Raw genomic sequence first — 18,229 nt, 5'->3', positions numbered from 1 at the left:
GTAATTCTTTGAACGTGAGTGCATCCGCAAAAGATATACTTTAGACTCAATATTCTGATGTGCAATAAACTGGCTGTCTATATTAATACTTACTGGTTGACGGTATACACAAGTTAGTTGCAAGTACCAAGTTTAGCACAAGCTAGAAATCGACTTATTTGAAATAAAGTGATTGAAGGTTGCTGAATTCGGCAAACCATGTAATCCGGAAATATGGGTGACATAACTTTGTACGTTTTCGACCTAATAAATCTTCACAAGATGATAAACAGTTAATGCTGCCTATATGGTTTTTTTGGGAGATCACACTTCGTAGCCAGGAAGAGCACAGCTCCCGACTCATGTCTAAGATAACGGCATGAACTTTCGTCAATGTTGGGGTAAACCTGACACTATTCTGAGTTTGCAGGAGGTTTCCTCGAATGTTTACAATAATTATTGGCGCGAATGGTTATACTGTCAGACCTCCAATTTGACCGACAAGTGTTTAAGCTGTTTATTAAGTGAGTAACGGATAGGAAAGCATACAGATACCATCCGCGTTAGATGAAAGTAACCGCGTGAAAACAAATATTTGACAACAATCATCAGTCAACCCATCGAACTTTTGCGAATGGTTTCATCAATTTAATTAATCATGTTACAGGATCGTCAAGTTGGGCCAATGTTTTAAGACAACATCCATAAACCATTATGAATAATTAATTATAGTGTTGATTTCACATTAACCAGTCGGAAATGTGTATTGTTGGTTCAAATGCTGAATACTTTTAATGGTTCAAAATGTATCCACGTTTAGTGATTTGGAAGTGTAAGATACTTGAAGATGATATGTGTAAAATCGAGGTTATATTGCAAGTCATAGTGTAGGAATACTCTGTAAATTAGTTTAAAGGTGGACTCCGAAGTTGAAGCCAGTTCGTCCGCGGTGTTATTGTAGAATGAGACGGAACCGCTAGCGTCTGCTGAGGAGGCTGGGAAAAAGTCGCCCAAAGAAGTCTTCGTCAAAGTTTGGTTGACCAATCACCCATGTCATTCGTAAAAACTTTTCTGCTGCTGAGTCGTGTTGAAATTCGATACTGCGAAATAGCTGGTTTAGCTCGTGTCGACCTCTCAGGTCACCACGCTGAAGGATTTCAGTGGCCCGAGATCTGGCTCCAGTGAGATTGTTTTTGTTAGCTATTGAGATATATATATCGTCAATCCTCGTATATTATCATTGACTTAACTCGCGTTAGTGAATAACCGAATTAAATAAGTCAAATGACAGAATGGATTTCGAATACATATGTTACATACAGTTATTGATCCAGACAAAATATTGGAGGAGCGAAGGAAAGAGAGAGAAGCGAAATGACGCGCAGTGGGGAAGGCTCGTGAAGCATACCCCTTTAATGAAGGTTGATCGATATCTATAGTCACTCAAAAATAAGTTACAGACATGTGATGAATATGATAGTAAGTGTACAAACATATACGCTCATATAAAAGCGGTCCAGTTTGATAAGTGAATAATTAACAAGGTCAAAATGTGACTCAAGTAGAATGAATAGAATGGGCTGTCCGAAAGCTAGAATAAAGTGTATGGGTTTAACATAATAGCTGACACCACAGGATAGCCTTTTTAAGAGTGTCACGACGTTGGAATGTTGAAAGAGTAAGGGTTTGAATCTTCGACAGTTTAGGTGTGTATTCAGACATATTAAGAATAAAATATATAAATATTCTCGAAAAATCCAAGAACACAGAAATAATACCATGATATGTTATATGCATGATGTCGCGGCAAGAAATAGTCGAACAGTTTGTCGTTCGGTGCACAAGACCAAGTAAGGTTCACCACAGAGGATTTCACAAATGTTCAGAGCTTAACAACGTTTTCGTTCGTAACATATTTATAACCGAGGAACCCAGACTCAATCAAACCAGAAGTTAGCAAAGAAGGAGTTCGAATGCATATTTGAAAGGTATATAGTGTGCCAAGAATTGTTTGATCTAAGCTAGATAGTTGTATCTGAGAATGTGTAGCACAGCGTACTCAATGGTGATCTGTTGCGGGTGCCTGAGTGAGTGCCGTCTGCTACGGTGTTCCCAATGAAACTAATGCAAATAAATCCCCAGAATAAATGCTTCGTGAGTCTCCGACAATCGTGCTGACTCCATAAGTTTTACTTGACACCCCTGTCTGACGGCGTTCGGTCATCCATCTGCACCAGATTACTAGTGAGTAACTGCAATTGTTAGCCATTTCTGATTTGACAGAGTCGGTGTATTTCGATTATAAAGGTGTTACATTTAAAAGTGCTGCCAATCCCGAATACCTTTGATAGCTTATCTCAACACTTTACTTTCTTGATGCCTTTTCCGTCCTAATAAACAGCCTTCCGTCTTCTAACTTCGACTTCCTTCCGATCATCTGAACTTACTCCAGGATGTTAAATATTATAACTCATTGTTCTTTATAGCTTCATTCTCTCATCTGGAGGCTCTAATCATATTTCACTCTAGCAACAAAAGCCAGTATGAGTTTGATCTATTAATTTATTATACATCTGTCTGTTCCACTACAAAATGTTAAGCATTGCTTATCCAAGTTCATTGCTGCTTCTTTGTTTCTTTTTTCAGAATCTTTCTCTGAGAGCACAGCTATGGGGCTTCTAACGCCTGAAACAAACTTGACGTACGCGTTTTCTTAAGGTCGTAGTCCACACAAAGTACTCTATAAATCTACTTCATAACAACTGTTGTATTACATAAATTCTTAGTACGACCAGAATTCTAACACAGTCATGCCGAGCTGGGATCTGGTGTGTAACGTGGAGGCGATGCCACTTTAGAAGAATATTTTGAAGACTGTACTTGGTGTATTGCTAAAGCATGAAACTAATTATTAACGCTCCAAGTCATGTGCACTAATGTACTGTTATTTACCTCCATTGATTTAGTCTATTTAACGACCCTACTTCGGAGAATACTGTGAGCAAACTGATGTTGTAATTTGTAGATCGTACCTGTAAAAATGGCGTGTACCCGCTCTAGAAGAAATATAATATTATTACCTTTGCGTCTATTCTAAGTTATGAGCCCCATCTATTAAAAGTATTTCTGACGATAAGACGAATGTTAGTCTTACTCCACATACATATACCTCTAAACGAAGTCATCCAGGGTATAATTTGAACTACGATACCTAGCCCTGATAAACATTAGACAGCGCTCAGACTTTATCATTCAGTTAGCTACACTACGTGTATCACTGTAATATGTCTCCAGTTAAGTCAGTTCCGAGTGTAAACACGTTACGTTTACCCAATCAGTTCTAATATAGAAAGAAATATTTACGTCCGTTGTGAGCTGTGCTTCTGTAGCTGAGATTACCCCGCTTTATAATCCCTCTTCTGTGAAGCCTAGCCCAAACATTAGCTCAGTCTAAGTTTCAGGTGTCTCGGAGATATATTCCATTTGCTATGTCCATCTCAAAGATGGAGACTTCAATGAAAAACCGAGTATGAAAAGTTCTACCAACAAAGGATAAACATGTAGATTAAGCTATTTTCTTCTTATAAAGTTTACTTGCTACACGAAACTTCCTTTGTTTTCATCAGATGGCTATTCAGTTGTAGTAGCGCTCTTTTAAATCTGCTCGTGATTTGGTCTGGTTGTCGTCAAGCATGTCTGGTGGTTATCCAGTTTTAGAACTCTCGGCAGAGGACCTGCGCCTAATGCTTGCAGCTCACGTTCATGTGGGGGAGACTAATATGAATTTCCAAATGTCAACATACGTCCATGGGTGTACTAAAGATAATTATCACATTATTAAGTTGGATAAAACATGGGAGAAAATCCTTTTATCAGCTCGTGCTATTGCAGCAATTGATCATCCGACTGATGTTTACGCGGTCGGGTCCAGGCCGTTTACTCAGCGTGCTGTATTAAAATTTGCGAACTACACAGGAACAACAGCAATGGCAGGCCGCTTCACACCTGGTACTTTCACCAACCAGAAACAAGTATGTCCCGTGCCTTCATAATATTCTTTAGTCTTGTTTCCGAGAGCCCCGCCTGCTAATTGTCAGTGATCCAATAAGCGATCACCAAGCTGTATATGAAGCTAATTCTGTAAATGTCCCGCTCATTGCATTCTGCAATACTGACACCCCTTTGTCACGTGTTGATATCGTCATTCCCTGTAATAACAAGGTAGTTTTCTAGTTTTCACGTAATTGCCTTTAGTCAACGCATTCTATTGCCGTTGTGTGGTGGCTTCTCGCTCGTGAAGTTCGGCGCATCCGCGGTGAAGACACAAGGTTGCATCAATGGAGTGTATTACCTGACCTGTTTCTCTATCGCGATCCCAACGAAGAAGAGCAAAATACTGAGGAAGTTGATGATGCTAGATTGGAACCCGCTTTGCCAGGTTAATTATGTTTTTCCAGGATATGTGCTTTTACATTGTATAATAAGTAGTGGTAGGTCATATGATGTAAGTGTAAAACTCTGTGGACTAAAACATCATTTCCATTTGTTTAGATTCAGATCTTCAGGCTTGAAATTGGTCCTCAAGCAACCAAACAACTAACAGTCTGAGATTCATAAATTCGTGTCGATATCATGACACACCGGTCGGTATTATATATTTAGATAGTTGGTCAGTCACTGTAAACATACAGCAGGTTTCAAGGCGACTTAACTAATATTTATTTGTGGAATATGATTAAGTCTTAGATTCACGAGTTAGGAAAACTGTAGCCCTGTTTTGTGTCGAAATTTATGACCCTAAAATGCCCTGGTACGGCCGAGAGTGGGGAAAGTTCGCTATCCCTCTCTTAATGCTTTCACATGGTTACGCGTATATAGCCTCTGCTACGGAATTTCTACTTACGAATTTGAGAGGACGAGAAGCGAATGTCCGGCGCTTTAATCGGGTTGGTGGACATGAGTCCACCTAGGGGAGTTGTAAAACCCTGATTTCGAACCAATGGTGCACATGGGCTCCAGTATTTTAAAGGAACAAATGGCGTGTGAACCAATCGTTGGTCACCGGCCACCATGGGAATGCATCACCTGACGTTGCTCCACCGCCTTGTGAGTCAGACCTTCAGGTCAAAGGCTCCGGGTGTGGCCCCCCAAGAAGACCACATACTTCGGATTGGGCACCCGGTCAGCATCACAGCCCTCACATATATCAAGTGAAATTTGTGTGACGCATATGTATTTGGTGCATCTTTGTACCAATATCTATGTGTTAAAATAAATAAATAATACACCGACTGACGTTTTTAATTCTGATCTCGTTAGTGTCGTCATACGTGATCTTTTTGACTCCGGGCTGTTTGATTGTTTACAACGCTTGAGTTTCAGTGAAACACTCAGTTGTTTTAAGCACGTAAGTGGATGAAAGTACAAGATGCTAACCGAAAGTTCTCAATAGTTTTGACAGCTGAATGGCAATGTGTCTTTCTCGGTGATGAACACTGAATCACAATTGGTAGCCTAACATTTCATTTAATGAGCGAAATCATTTCAATGTTCTTGCGATTAACAAATGCCAGACTTTTATGCTAATTCCCAAATGTCTTCCTGAAGCTCAGTAGTATCTCTAGGTATCCCTCACCATGCTATAATGTTGTCGGATATAACTAGGCCAATAACACGAAGCTAGAAAGAAATCCAATCAAATAACAACAACCTTTAATCTTTATCCTACGTAGTTCCATTAGGTACTTTTCAACCGGACAACTTAAAGCTAAATCACACTCTTAGCTTTGTGCTCAAACAAAAATTCTCTTCAGAAATGTATTTATTCCGATATCGCTCATCTTAGACAACGTTCTAGTATGCGGAACTGTTTAAAGCTACACGAGTAAAAAGATTATCTATAGGCAGCTTATAATCTTCTAGGGTTCATTAGCTTTTCTCGTGTCACTGATAGATGCACCTGTAATCCGAGTTGACCACTTGAGTGTGTGTACTTCGTCTAGCGTAGTAAGAGAACGAGAAATGGCGTAATTTTTGGTACTACTAATATTTTATATTTTTGTTCTTATTGTAGTAATGCATAGTGTTACAAGTTTTCATCATACGCATGCCAGACACTAAACTGTTTGCCCAATTCTCATTGTATAAGTCAGTTGGAGGTATGCGAGCAGTTGTTACTTCTTAGCTGCCCACAGCGTGGGGGGCTATTTCTCCCTAAATGACTTGAAAACGAAGCTGAATTAGTGATGGTGTTATTGATTTGGGGATGTGACTGCAAAGCCCAAAGGACAACTGCTTGAAGCCGGTCACGCACAACCTTTTTATGGAAAGTTTTTTCAAGGCGTTAGCTCCGCACTTCAAAAGTCCTTACTTACGGAGACAAACCTGTCGGGTTAGGTTAAAATGTCACACTTTAAGGGTCAAGCTTCTTTAGTCTCTTCCGATGTGAGAAGGGAGCATTATTGCAGATGCTAGTTATCCTAGCGAAAAACCACTGCTTTCACGCCTGTACAGTCATTAGTATAACATCAGTCTCAGATCATAAGTTGTTGCCTTTAATCTTTTCTCAAAAAAACATGTTACAGCCGATATATCTCGGTCGAATCATCACGATAGGCAAGCTCGGCTACCACATTAAAGTAGCAGCTACACTTGGGGTGCATTATGAACCTATGTGGGCTTTTTAATCTCATTACTCCAGTCTAAGTTGGAAAGAGATGTCCCCCGTCATTTGTTTGATTATGTTGCGCTCACTGTCTGTTATTATCTTCACAATTTTAGGGGCCGATATCGAAGCTGCAGAAACGTGGGGGGTTGAGCCAACAATGCCTGTCGGATCATTAGGCGATATGGGGATAGCCGCTGCTGGTTACGGTCCTGTTGGTGGGACAGCAGGTGGTTGGAGTAATTTAGATGCCGATCCAACAGAAACATGGTAGTTGAGCAATATAACTTATGGAAAAGTACATCTTGTTTTCTATACGGATCACCTTGTCATTAAATTTGTCAGTTTATGTAGTGTGCTACTTCAGATTCATAGGTTTTGGTACGAATTTAGTCTCTTGTCAATAGGCCCAGTAGGTCAGGTAGGCTGTGAGCGAATTTCTACATTTATGTTGCAGTTTTTCAAATATTCGTTTCACAGAGGCAGGTAATAAACTCATGAGAATTGCAACCTACGACAACTTAGGTTTCCTACCAGCACTTGAGCGATTAGGATTTACACATCCCAATATACTGAAATTCTCTAATGAACATTTTGATAAGTATTCTATTCCTACTGAAAGTAATATTCATATATAGTTAAATAAATTGCCAATTCCTAATTAAAAAACTACCTAGTTTTTTTCACCGTGGATCGAGTTGCATGTATAAAAGTGTTCAGTATTCTAGGTGTGAGTTAATCGCTTATATCTTGTTCGCCTACCAAATATAATGTCCTGTCTTAATGTTTCATGCCACACTGACTGGAATGTGTTATAATTGTGCTGAGTGTTAATTTGCACTGTTTAGCGGGGGAGTGCATTGAATCCAGTAAACATTTCTGTGCTTGGTGAAAACTTGTAAATGAAACACAAACATGTACCGGGAAATCATTATTATTGATGAACCTTATGCGCCTAAACAGTATCAGATGAGATTCAATCATTGGTTCGTTATTTTATAATTGGATATCAAATTTTGCGTCTGAACAAGTTATAAGTGTGGCTGGTTGTGTAAGAGATGGTTATGTTGCTATAACGTGGCACAAACAATATTATACTTAACGACAATGCCTGTATGATCGAGTTTTATTTATATTCATTACTTCACAGCATTTGTTGGGTAAAGTAGAACTTTTGGAAATGTAAAATCACCTTCAGATTACACTGAATAGAATTTTATTTAAATTTCATTATTTTCTCCACCTAATTTTAACAATACGCTCGATTCCTACCTGATTTTTTGTGCTGAGTAAAAAGACGAAGATCGACTTTTAAAACTAACAACTAAACAGTTTATTCCGGTCTAACATCACTGGTGACAACTCATCCATAACAATTTTCGAGACCTGTCACTTTGACGTTAACACCATTGGATGCCGGCTCAGTGATCTAGAGTTTAAGCATTCGCGCGCGAGACAGGTCCTGGTTTAGAATCTCGCGGGGCGGGATCGTGAATGCACATTGCTGAGGAGTCCCATGCTAGGACGAAACCGCAGTCTAGTGCTTCCAGGTTTTCCATGGTCGTCTAGCTTCAATTGACTTGTGGATTTAATTGTTAAATTACTAAAATTTCCACAAAACTCCTGATAAGGTTCTTTCTTAAACACATGAGGAAGTAATGGTGTTTGATCACATTTATTTTGATGGTTACTTCTTTAATCAGCAAAGATCTGTATTTACTACTTGTAAATTATTTTAAATGTCTTTGTGATATCCACCTTTTTAATATCTATTGAATGTCTAATCTTAGCACTAGTACATGCTTTACCTCCAAAATCAACTTTCAGGGAATTTGTTCTGAAAACTTCACTCTTATGTACTTGTTTACCCGAGTACACGTAAATTAATGATTACATTTGAAGGTAACTTCAAGAGTATTGAATAGTAAGAAACATCTGAAAATAGATGAACTGTAGGAAAGCTTATTTTTAGCTGTTTTAATCCTTTTATCCATTCCACCTGAAACCTCTCCTTCGAATTCAAGACTGACAAAGAGGTTTTTAGCTAATTGACTAAATTAATGGGAATCGATTCTACAATCAAATGTTTCTTAGTAATTTTAGTAGTGAATCTCAGTTTTATGTAGTTATTCTTAAGGTTTTAATATGCATAGTCACAAGCAAATATAACGAAATTAGTAAATTTGATGGTTTGTAAGTCAGGCATATAAATGGTGAAGGATTAAAATTTAGTAATATTGCTTGTCAATGAATTTGACATCACAAGGCAAGTATTAACTTCAACATCCCAAATAGATGAAGCCCGAAAGAAAATCGAAAGTTTTGTAATTTGTACTTTTTCGATCAATTTAAAGTACAGTTTATCTAACTTGGTGATTAGATATTCAGCTGAACTGTGTGAAAGGTCACTTTTCAAGTGATTACCATCAGGAGGCGCAATAAAATTAGTGCGAGCTAATCTTGGATGCACATGAATACGGTATCCTCCTCACATCCAATTAGCTACAATCATTTGTAATTCAAAATCCAATAACAGCACCCGACGATATTCAACAACGGCTTTGTCTTATGCTCTAGTGTTCCCCTCCATATGTCAACAGAATGTAAAATTATTCCGATAAATCCTCCATAAGACATTTTGTAAACTTCGTATATGACTTTAAAGCCGAAGTAATGTATGTATTGACTTCCAACGAGCTAAGTGAAAATTACTTATCTTTGAAAAACTATTTTGCAGTCAAAATGAACAATCGATGATTGAGTTTAGTCAACTAAATCAAATCCAGTTAAAATCTTAAAAAAGGTCTAAATGTTGGCCAAATTTCAATGCAGTTGACCTTAGAAGTTTCATGGAGTCGATAGATTTCTGTAGCTCATAAATCTTCATTTTCTATAATACAATCTGAGAGGGGATGTCAAGAAATAAAATAAGATGCTTGTTAGTCATCGAAAATTTGCCAACAGGAATTGGGAACTGTTTTCACACAGTCATTGGCTAACGATTAGGCACCACGATATTTTTAAACCAGATTTTTGCTCATTAAAAAGATGAATTCGAGTGATGTGATGTGGAAGTTTGGGACTATCAGAGTCAAGTGAATATAATAAAACTTTTTAAATTGCTTTTTAGATAACATTGACGCAAACTGTTTCTGTAAATCAATGGAGTGATAACCTTCCAGGATGAAGGTCATCTATATTACTACAGCCAATTAATTGATTCTCATTCTTTACAAATGCTTTTTATTCCCACATCTTTATTCAAGTTGTTTAGGTCTTCGTAAATTAGCTAATGAGAGCTTTATGATTTAACGAGTTTGAATTAGCCTATAAATCAAGTGGTTATCTTGTTTTTCTGGTTGTTGATCTTAAAAAAAGCTCAAGGCATTTATCTCTGTTATAATCATCATTACAGTTGCTAGATATTCAAGGTGATAATAGTTTATTTGAACAGGATTTCAAGTATGTACAATAATCACAGTATTAAGATTATATGTAGTCTCTTCGTATGTTTAGAAGAGGTTGGTAGGTTCGTTTATACCTCACCTACTGAGACTCCTAGAAATGCTACTACTAAAGTTCTGTTCGTACTCGAAAAAAAAAGATTTGTTTATTGATCTATAGGGAATATCTGCTTGTCTATGAATTATTATAGTCCTATTATCCTGGCCCTCTATGAGTCATAACAAACATACAGAAAGGTTTTAGTTCAGGCTATTGTTATCAATCTGACAATAACATCCACTTATCGATTGTTTGGTATGACTGGCGCATTAAAATTCTCAGTAAGGCGAGATAAAGAAAGTTGTGTATTTCATAAAGCATTGTGGTGATCGTTTTAAGAACTACTAGAATTCACTGGATGAATATTAATGTTTACGCGAGCCATGTTTAAGAAAATCGTCAACATCATCTGAAGTTCATACTACAGATTAAAGTGCAGATGCATTCCAAGTGGGGACCGGAGTCAGACAAGGCTGTTTACTCTCTCCCTTCCTCTTCATCCTGGTGGTCAATTGGTCTATGAAGATGTCGATGTCTGAGGGGAAAAAGGGAATACAATGGACAGTTCGGAATCAACTAGACAATTTAGACTTCGCAGATGACCTGGCTCTTCTGTCCTATACACACCAACAAATGCAGATGAAGACAACTAGTGTAGCAGAAGCCTCTGTATCAGTAGGCCACGACATACACAAGGGAAGAGCAAGATCTTCAAATACAACACAGCGAACATTAACCCAGTCACATTTGATGGAAAAACTCTGGAACAGGCGAGAACTTCCACATACCTGGTCAGTATCATCAATGAACAAGAAGGATCTGATGCGAATGTAATGGTATTGATTGATAAAGTGAGGGTAATATTCATACAGTTGAAGAACATATGGAACTCAAAACAACCGTTTTGTAGGCCAACATCAAAGTCACAATCTTCAATACGAACGTCAAGATAATTATACTTTTCGCGACTGAAACTTGTACAACTACTACAAACATCATCAAAAATGTACAAGTATTTATAAACAATTGTCTACGTAAGATGTTAGTTAATTGGATACCATGAGTAACAGCCTATTGTGGGATAGGACAAACCAGCTTCCAGCTTGAGAGGAAATTAGGAAAAGACATTGTAAGTGGATAGGACATACATTACGGAAATCAAACTACACAAAGAAAGCATCAACTTGGAATCCTATGGGGAACGGAAAAGAAGAAAACCAAAGAGCACGCTAAGCCGAGATTTGGAAGCACAGATATGAAAAGGACGAATAGCAACTGGAAACAACTGTATAGGATTGCCTAGCCTATGCCTCACCACGAGGGGTAACAGGTGCAATTAAGCCATTTAAAGACTCACTTCGGACTCTCCAGGTGAATTGTCCTACAGCAAGATAAATAAACCTTGGTATTAAGTACAGCATAAATGGTAGTCGTTATGATGACTTGCTTGATAAATTAATGGTACGAGTTAAAATCCGTGAATTGTTAGTTTGCTGATGCAGTGAAATCAGACATCGAAGGAACCACAAGCATGCTTTATCTTCTATTCAAAAAGATTTGGGAGGAGTAACAAGTGCCGATGGACTGGAAAAAAGGACACCTCGTCAAGATTCCAAAGAAAGGAGATCTGAGCAAATGTGAAAACTACAGAGGCATTACACTACTGTCAATACCAGGGAAAGTCTTCAACAGATTGTTGCTGAACCGGATGAAGGATGCAGTAGACGCCCAACTTCGAGATCAACAAGCTGAATTCCGTAAGGATCGGTCGTGCGCAGACCAAATTGCAACACTACGAATCATCGTCGAACAATCAGTTGAGTGGAACTCATCACTATACATCAACTTCATTGATTATGAAAAGGCATTCGACCGTGTAGATAGGAGGACGTTATGGAAACTTCTTCGACACTACGGAGTTCCTGAGAAGATTGTCAATATTATCCGGAACTCATACGACGGACTACAGTGCAAAGTAGTGCATGGAGGACAGCTGACAGATGCATTCCAAGTAAGGACCGGAGTCAGACAAGGCTGTTTACTCTCTCCCTTCCTCTTCATCCTGGTGGTCAATTGGTCTATGAAGATGTCGATGTCTGAGGGGAAAAAGGGAATACAATGGACAGTTCGGAATCAACTAGACAATTTAGACTTCGCAGATGACCTGGCTCTTCTGTCCTATACACACCAACAAATGCAGATGAAGACAGCCAGTGTAGCAGCAGTCTCTGCATCAGTAGGCCTCAGCATACACAAAGGGAAAACTAAGGTCCTCAAATTCAAAGCGGAGAACAGCAATCCAATCACTTGATGGCGAAACTCTGGAAGATGTAGAGTCCTTCACATACCTGGGAAGCATCATCGATGAACAAGGAGGATCCGATGCAGATGTAAAGGCAAGGATCGGCAAAGCAAGGGTCGCATTCCTACAATTGAAGAACATATGGAACTCAAAACAACTTCCAACCAATATCAAAGTGAGAATCTTCAATACGAACGTCAAGGCAGTTCTACTGTATGGAGCTGAAACTTGGAGAACTACAACAACCACAATCAAGAAAGTACAAGTATTTATAAATAGCTGTCTACGCAATATACTCAACATCCATTGGCCGGATACCACCAGCAATAGCCTTCTGTGGAAGAGAACAAACCAACTTCCAGCTGAAGAAATTAGGAAAAGACGATGGAAATGGATAGGACATACATTACGCAAATCATCAAACTGCATCACGAGGCAAGCCCTAACTTGGAATCCTGAAGGGAAGCGAAAAAGAGGAAGGCCAAAGAACACATTGCGTCGAATAATAGAAGCAGATATGAAAACGATGAATTACAACTGGACGGAGCTGGAAAGGATTGTCCAGGACAGGGTTGGATGGAGAACGCTGGTGAGCGGCCTGTGCTCCTTCACGAGGAGTAACAGGCGTAAGTAAGTAAGTAAATGATGCAGTTGATCCTCGAGGCCTAAATTCACTGGAGTAAAGAAAAGAACACACATAAAATACTCATTATTGAGTGGAGTCTATACATGTTGAAATTTGTAGTTTTCTTCATCCGTTCACGTTCCCATACCCCATAAGTACTGAGAGGTCAAATTGTCAAGGCAAATTCCAGATTAGTAGAGGTAGTAACAGAATTAGTGGTAATAGGAAAGATTAGGTATTGGAAAATTCGATTCAAGAGAATATAAATTATTGGAATAAAAGAAAAAAAATTATTAGGAAATCAGCAGTTTAGAAGAAGGAAAATATTGAGTCATGTCCGTGCCTTTGCGAAAGGTTTTGGGCCATGTCATTCAAAGTCTAGCCGCTAGTTCCCATAATCAAAAGAACCCCAAACATGTAGTCTAAACCTGTTAATATGCCTCAGTTCCATCGTCAGTAACTCTGGACTGGTGTCATTTCTAGGTTTTTCCGCTCATAGCTTCGTGTAAGTTCCTACATTAGGAACTAAACTTCGTCAAACAATCGTTGAAAACCATTAAGCAATTGAAAATTACTCCATTCTATTATGGAACCCTCAAGAAATGTGCATCCATGACCCCATTGGCGGTCGAACCAATGGTCTTCAGGCCTCGTGGTAAGCGCCTAAGTATTAGGTTAGTGAATCCGGTGGCTTACGTCTCTAAATTCAATCTTTCAGCCATGTTCCAATGGCATTGGTGAGTAAACTGTCTACCAACCAACATAGTTAAAATGAAAGAAAGTGTGACCGAGTTTTCTCATCAGTTAACAAATGAATAACAAAGAATTAAAACAAAGTTCAGAACATATAGACGGTTATTCACTGAAGGTAGTCCTAACAGCACCTACAGTCAATAAAAAAAGCACATTAGTTTGGTATAAAAAACGTTGAACGCTACGGGTACGAAGTTTATTATTAATTGTAATGATCTGTACGACTTTGATTTTGATATTCCTGACTGATCTAAATCTACATACCAAAAGAAATCAATCACATTTGATTTTTATTATTAACAAATGGAAGATATGAAACATGGTAAACATTAAAGGGTTGTGGATATTTCTAACCTTTAGAATCACTAACCGATCTAAGTTGGGCAACCATTTCAAACTGGAAGAACTAGTCATCTGTTTCATCCTAGCATAGGACTTCACTAATGTGGGGCCGTAACTCCACATGTGGGGGTCGACTTCTGGACCCTTGGCCCAGCGCGCGAACTCCCGACCCTGCTAGGTTTGAAGCTATCACGAGTTCACTTAATCTGCGAACGAGAACAAAGACTCAGTGACCAAAGACCAGTAGGGTAGATATTTGATGCATCCCAGCCCCGCTAACTAGACGGCGAAGTCCAAGCTTGTAATGGGAAAGTATATTTTGCAAACAGCCAGAAACGAGCGACCACACAAACAATTCAAAACTTATATATATATATCAATTATTTGTATATAGTCGATATTACCATGGAAGTTTTTTCAAACATTGAATCGATAAGTTAGTCAATCGATTGCCATTGAAATTTTTAAACATTTAATTGATAAGAATAGTTTAGTTAATTAACAATTATACGGTAAAATATACGTATAGTATTGGTCCACGAATGGATCCCAAAAACTACCACACATTATTCTTACCGGGGCATAACAGACCCCAAAAGCATTGAGTCAGCATTTAGATTCAAGAGAAAATTTCCAGAATTGTAGTGAGAAGCAGTGACCAGCGGATTGCAACTGTGTCAGATGCTGGGCAGTTACCCACTGAAAACAATGGAAGATGGTTGTGCAGTGTCGTGGATTGGTGAAAGGTAGACATTAACACCGTTTAGGCACTAGCTCAGTAGTCTAGAGTTTAAGCGTTCACACAAGAGACCGAAGGTCCTAGGTGTGACTCCTGCGTACGAGACCGTTGCTGTACACTACCGAGCCGTTCTTTTTTAGGACGGAATGAACGTACTGTGCTTCCTAGTTTTTCGGTGGCTGTCAAACTTTGATCGGTTCATGATTTCAATGAAACATTACAATTGATATTAAATATCATGCCCACTGAAGAAGTTGATGACAATCTGGACTCAGAGGCTTAGTTGATAACTGCAAATGAAAATATATACAACTGTACTACATAGGACGAAACAAGCATTTTCAAGCCTAATTTCTCACCACTATCCAAAACAAAATCAATCTGTGCATGGATGCATCATCCATGAATCTAATTAAAGGAGCTCATGTTATAAAAAATTAGGCATATTTCTTCTTAACCATCCAAGCGACCAAAAATACGAACCCCTAATGGCTAATAATACCATACCATATGCTTCCAAATAAAACAACTTATCTCTATCTTCCAAAAAAATAATGCTTTGAGATTTTTTTTAAGAACATGGAGTTTTATTTTATCTTTGTAAATATGAAAACTTTTTTGAAGGTAAAACTGATACGAATATTGTCTTGAATATTATACAAAAAATAATTCCATGTGATATGATATTTTCTTAAAATATAATACAAAATACTACAATTTTTAAATTTTTTATGACAGTGTACACACTATTAGTACTTCATAATCTAGTCAACCATCAGAAAATGCACTGTATTCTATGAATAAGTGTAACTCAATCAAAACATTTGAGTATATGACTTATACTGTTTATTGTAGTACATTATTGATTGATTTATGATTATTACAACTTAATGCCGAAGTTGGTGAAGAAAAATGTTTGTCGAAAAACTCCTTATGTATCATTTTGAATAACTAGTGTACTACCAGATCAAAGATTCATTTATTTTTACTTTTTAACATTACAAAAATTGGTTAATGTAAGATGATAAACGAAATAAAGATATTCATTTTTGTATTGATCATTAACTCATCAATTTTTTTTGGTATATAATCTATTTATTTTATAATTTTAAGATAGTTTCTATTTCAACACCTACTTTTATAGGTTTGTGACCGTAGCTGCTACCTTGACGCGGTGGTCGGGCTTGCCTATCGTGATGACCCAACCGAACTATATTGGCTGGAACATATGTTCCTGTAGGTTCTACCATGCCAGGTAGGTCGATTGGAGAACGGTAAGACTAAAAGCAGAAACTCAAGGTCTGAGGGCGAAGTCGTACTACTGACTGTAGAGGGGTGTGACAGCAATAAGGTGTTTCCATCGGACAACCAGAATCTGCAGCGATACTACCTTCCCACAAGGAGGGGTGGGGTTAGAAAAGATTGACCCTAAAAATGTCACACCTCACCTTACCTCATGGATTTCCGTCTCCGGCGGTAAGGTCCTTTGAAGAACGGAGCTAACACATTAAAAACCTTCCACGAAAAGGCCGTGCGCGACCGGCCTGAAGCAGTTGTCGCTTGGGCTCTGCGGTCACGCTCCCAGGTCGTTCAGGCCAACACTAATCCAATTTCCTTTTCAGGTTCCTCAAGAAATACCCTTCCACGGTGTGGGCAGCCGGGAAGTGACACCAGCCCTCATACGCGTAACACACGTATTTAAAGAACTGAAAAAAAGTCCAAGGGAATCTACGATAATAGTTCATTTATATTGGTTCTAATTCAAAACATTAAATTACCAATATGAATGTTTTAAAACTTCATCTCATTGTATAGGCCAATCGATATCTGGATTCATTAGCTAGGTGAATAACACGTTGGTATTTAAAATGAATGATGTCAAGTTCGAATTCTAGAGTGAACATCAACTCCGAGATATAGGCACATCCATCTGACGAGTTTTAGATATGACAACAAAGCCGTCCAGGATTTCACTTCTAGAAACTATTTAACTCTATTTAATGTAGTAAGAGTTGTTTCACTGAAATTTTTGTCATATGATCCAATGTTTTGTATTTATTTGGATGGAAAAATCAGATTGATTTTGTCATTTATGAACTATGTTTCTGGATTCAATCACATATCCGCAGTCTACAGGCATGTACTACTGAGAAGTTCTAAACAAGGACAAAACAAGTTTTCAGTACTTTTTGATACTCAATAGCTCTTCTTATTTACTCTCCTATTCATTATAGGAATTATTTTAATAAAAGTTGTTCAATGTCAGTTTAACGATGAACTCATAGTTTCCAACATTAGTTTTATTCTAAGCATAATTTTGTATACTTTTTACTAGAAAAGTTTTTTTTAATTCATCTATGCTATATTACTTATAAAATTTCCAATATTAAGTGGAAATATTCTTTTTTTTCTGAAAAAAGTTGTACCCAGTTTTAAAATGATGGATTTTACTGAAGTCATTCGATTTATACCTTGTTTCCTATAATACAATTTAATGAGTTCAATAGAAATTTTAATGAATATCGTTTATTTTCGTGCACATAAGTAGCGTTAGCATCCCATTTATTTAAGGAAATGTAATAATAATAATAATAATAATAATAATAATAATAATAATAATAATCGTCTTCATAAATGATTTCAACCATACAATTAACCTATACCATGTATCATATTGAGTTGAATAAGTTATGAAAGAAAAATGATAAATTAAATTCTTGTATAATCGTGACCTGATTTCACTTGAATAAAACAGTTGATTATATCTGACAAAATACTGGATAAACTAGTCTAATTAAATTAATCATTTTTTTTCGCTTATTTTCTTAATCGTAACTAACTCAGTGAATAAATCATAAGTTTTAAAAAGTAACGATAAGTTTCGTAGAACTTTGGAATTTTCAATTAGATTCATAGTTGTTGTTTTTCTAAAAATCATTTTGATTATTAGTCAGTTTTAAATTGGATTTAAGTTTTTCATAAAAAAGAATTAACAGAGTTGAATACTTGCTCAATGGTCTAGAGGTTAAGTGTTCGCGAAGAAGATCTAAGTTCCTGGGTTCGAGTCCGGTGAGCGGGATTGTAGATGCGTACGGCTGAGGAGTTCCTTACTGGTACGAAACGACCGTCCAGTACTTCAAAGTTTTTAATGGTAGTCTAGCTTCGATGGACTCGTGAATTCAAGTATTAAATTACTACAACCTCCACAAAATCCCTTTCTGATAAAAACGAATTAATTGAGATTCCTTATTCTGATTACGTAACCATATGCAGTACTATATACATAATAGACTTCTTTTTATCGACTTATTGTGTGTACAA

General features: G+C 37.6%; 1 protein-coding gene across 1 annotated transcript; it reads left to right on the top strand.

Moving 5' to 3' along the window:
- Positions 1-3,611: 3,611 nt before the first annotated feature.
- MS3_00002165 (uncharacterized protein) lies at positions 3,612-17,575 on the top strand. The gene is made up of 5 exons (XM_051209734.1): positions 3,612-4,010; positions 4,042-4,200; positions 4,234-4,417; positions 6,760-6,941; positions 16,053-17,575. Exons 1-4 carry the CDS (start codon positions 3,672-3,674, stop codon positions 6,915-6,917), a joined length of 840 nt encoding a protein of 279 aa, XP_051075192.1. The 5' UTR covers positions 3,612-3,671; the 3' UTR covers positions 6,918-6,941; positions 16,053-17,575.
- The last annotated feature ends 654 nt before the right edge of the window (positions 17,576-18,229 follow it).

The sequence above is a fragment of the Schistosoma haematobium genome, chromosome 1, assembly GCF_000699445.3.
Source record: "Schistosoma haematobium chromosome 1, whole genome shotgun sequence".
Taxonomy (NCBI): domain Eukaryota; kingdom Metazoa; phylum Platyhelminthes; class Trematoda; order Strigeidida; family Schistosomatidae; genus Schistosoma; species Schistosoma haematobium.
Note: the sequence above shows the minus strand (reverse complement) of the source record. Positions and strands in the feature narration are given on the sequence as shown.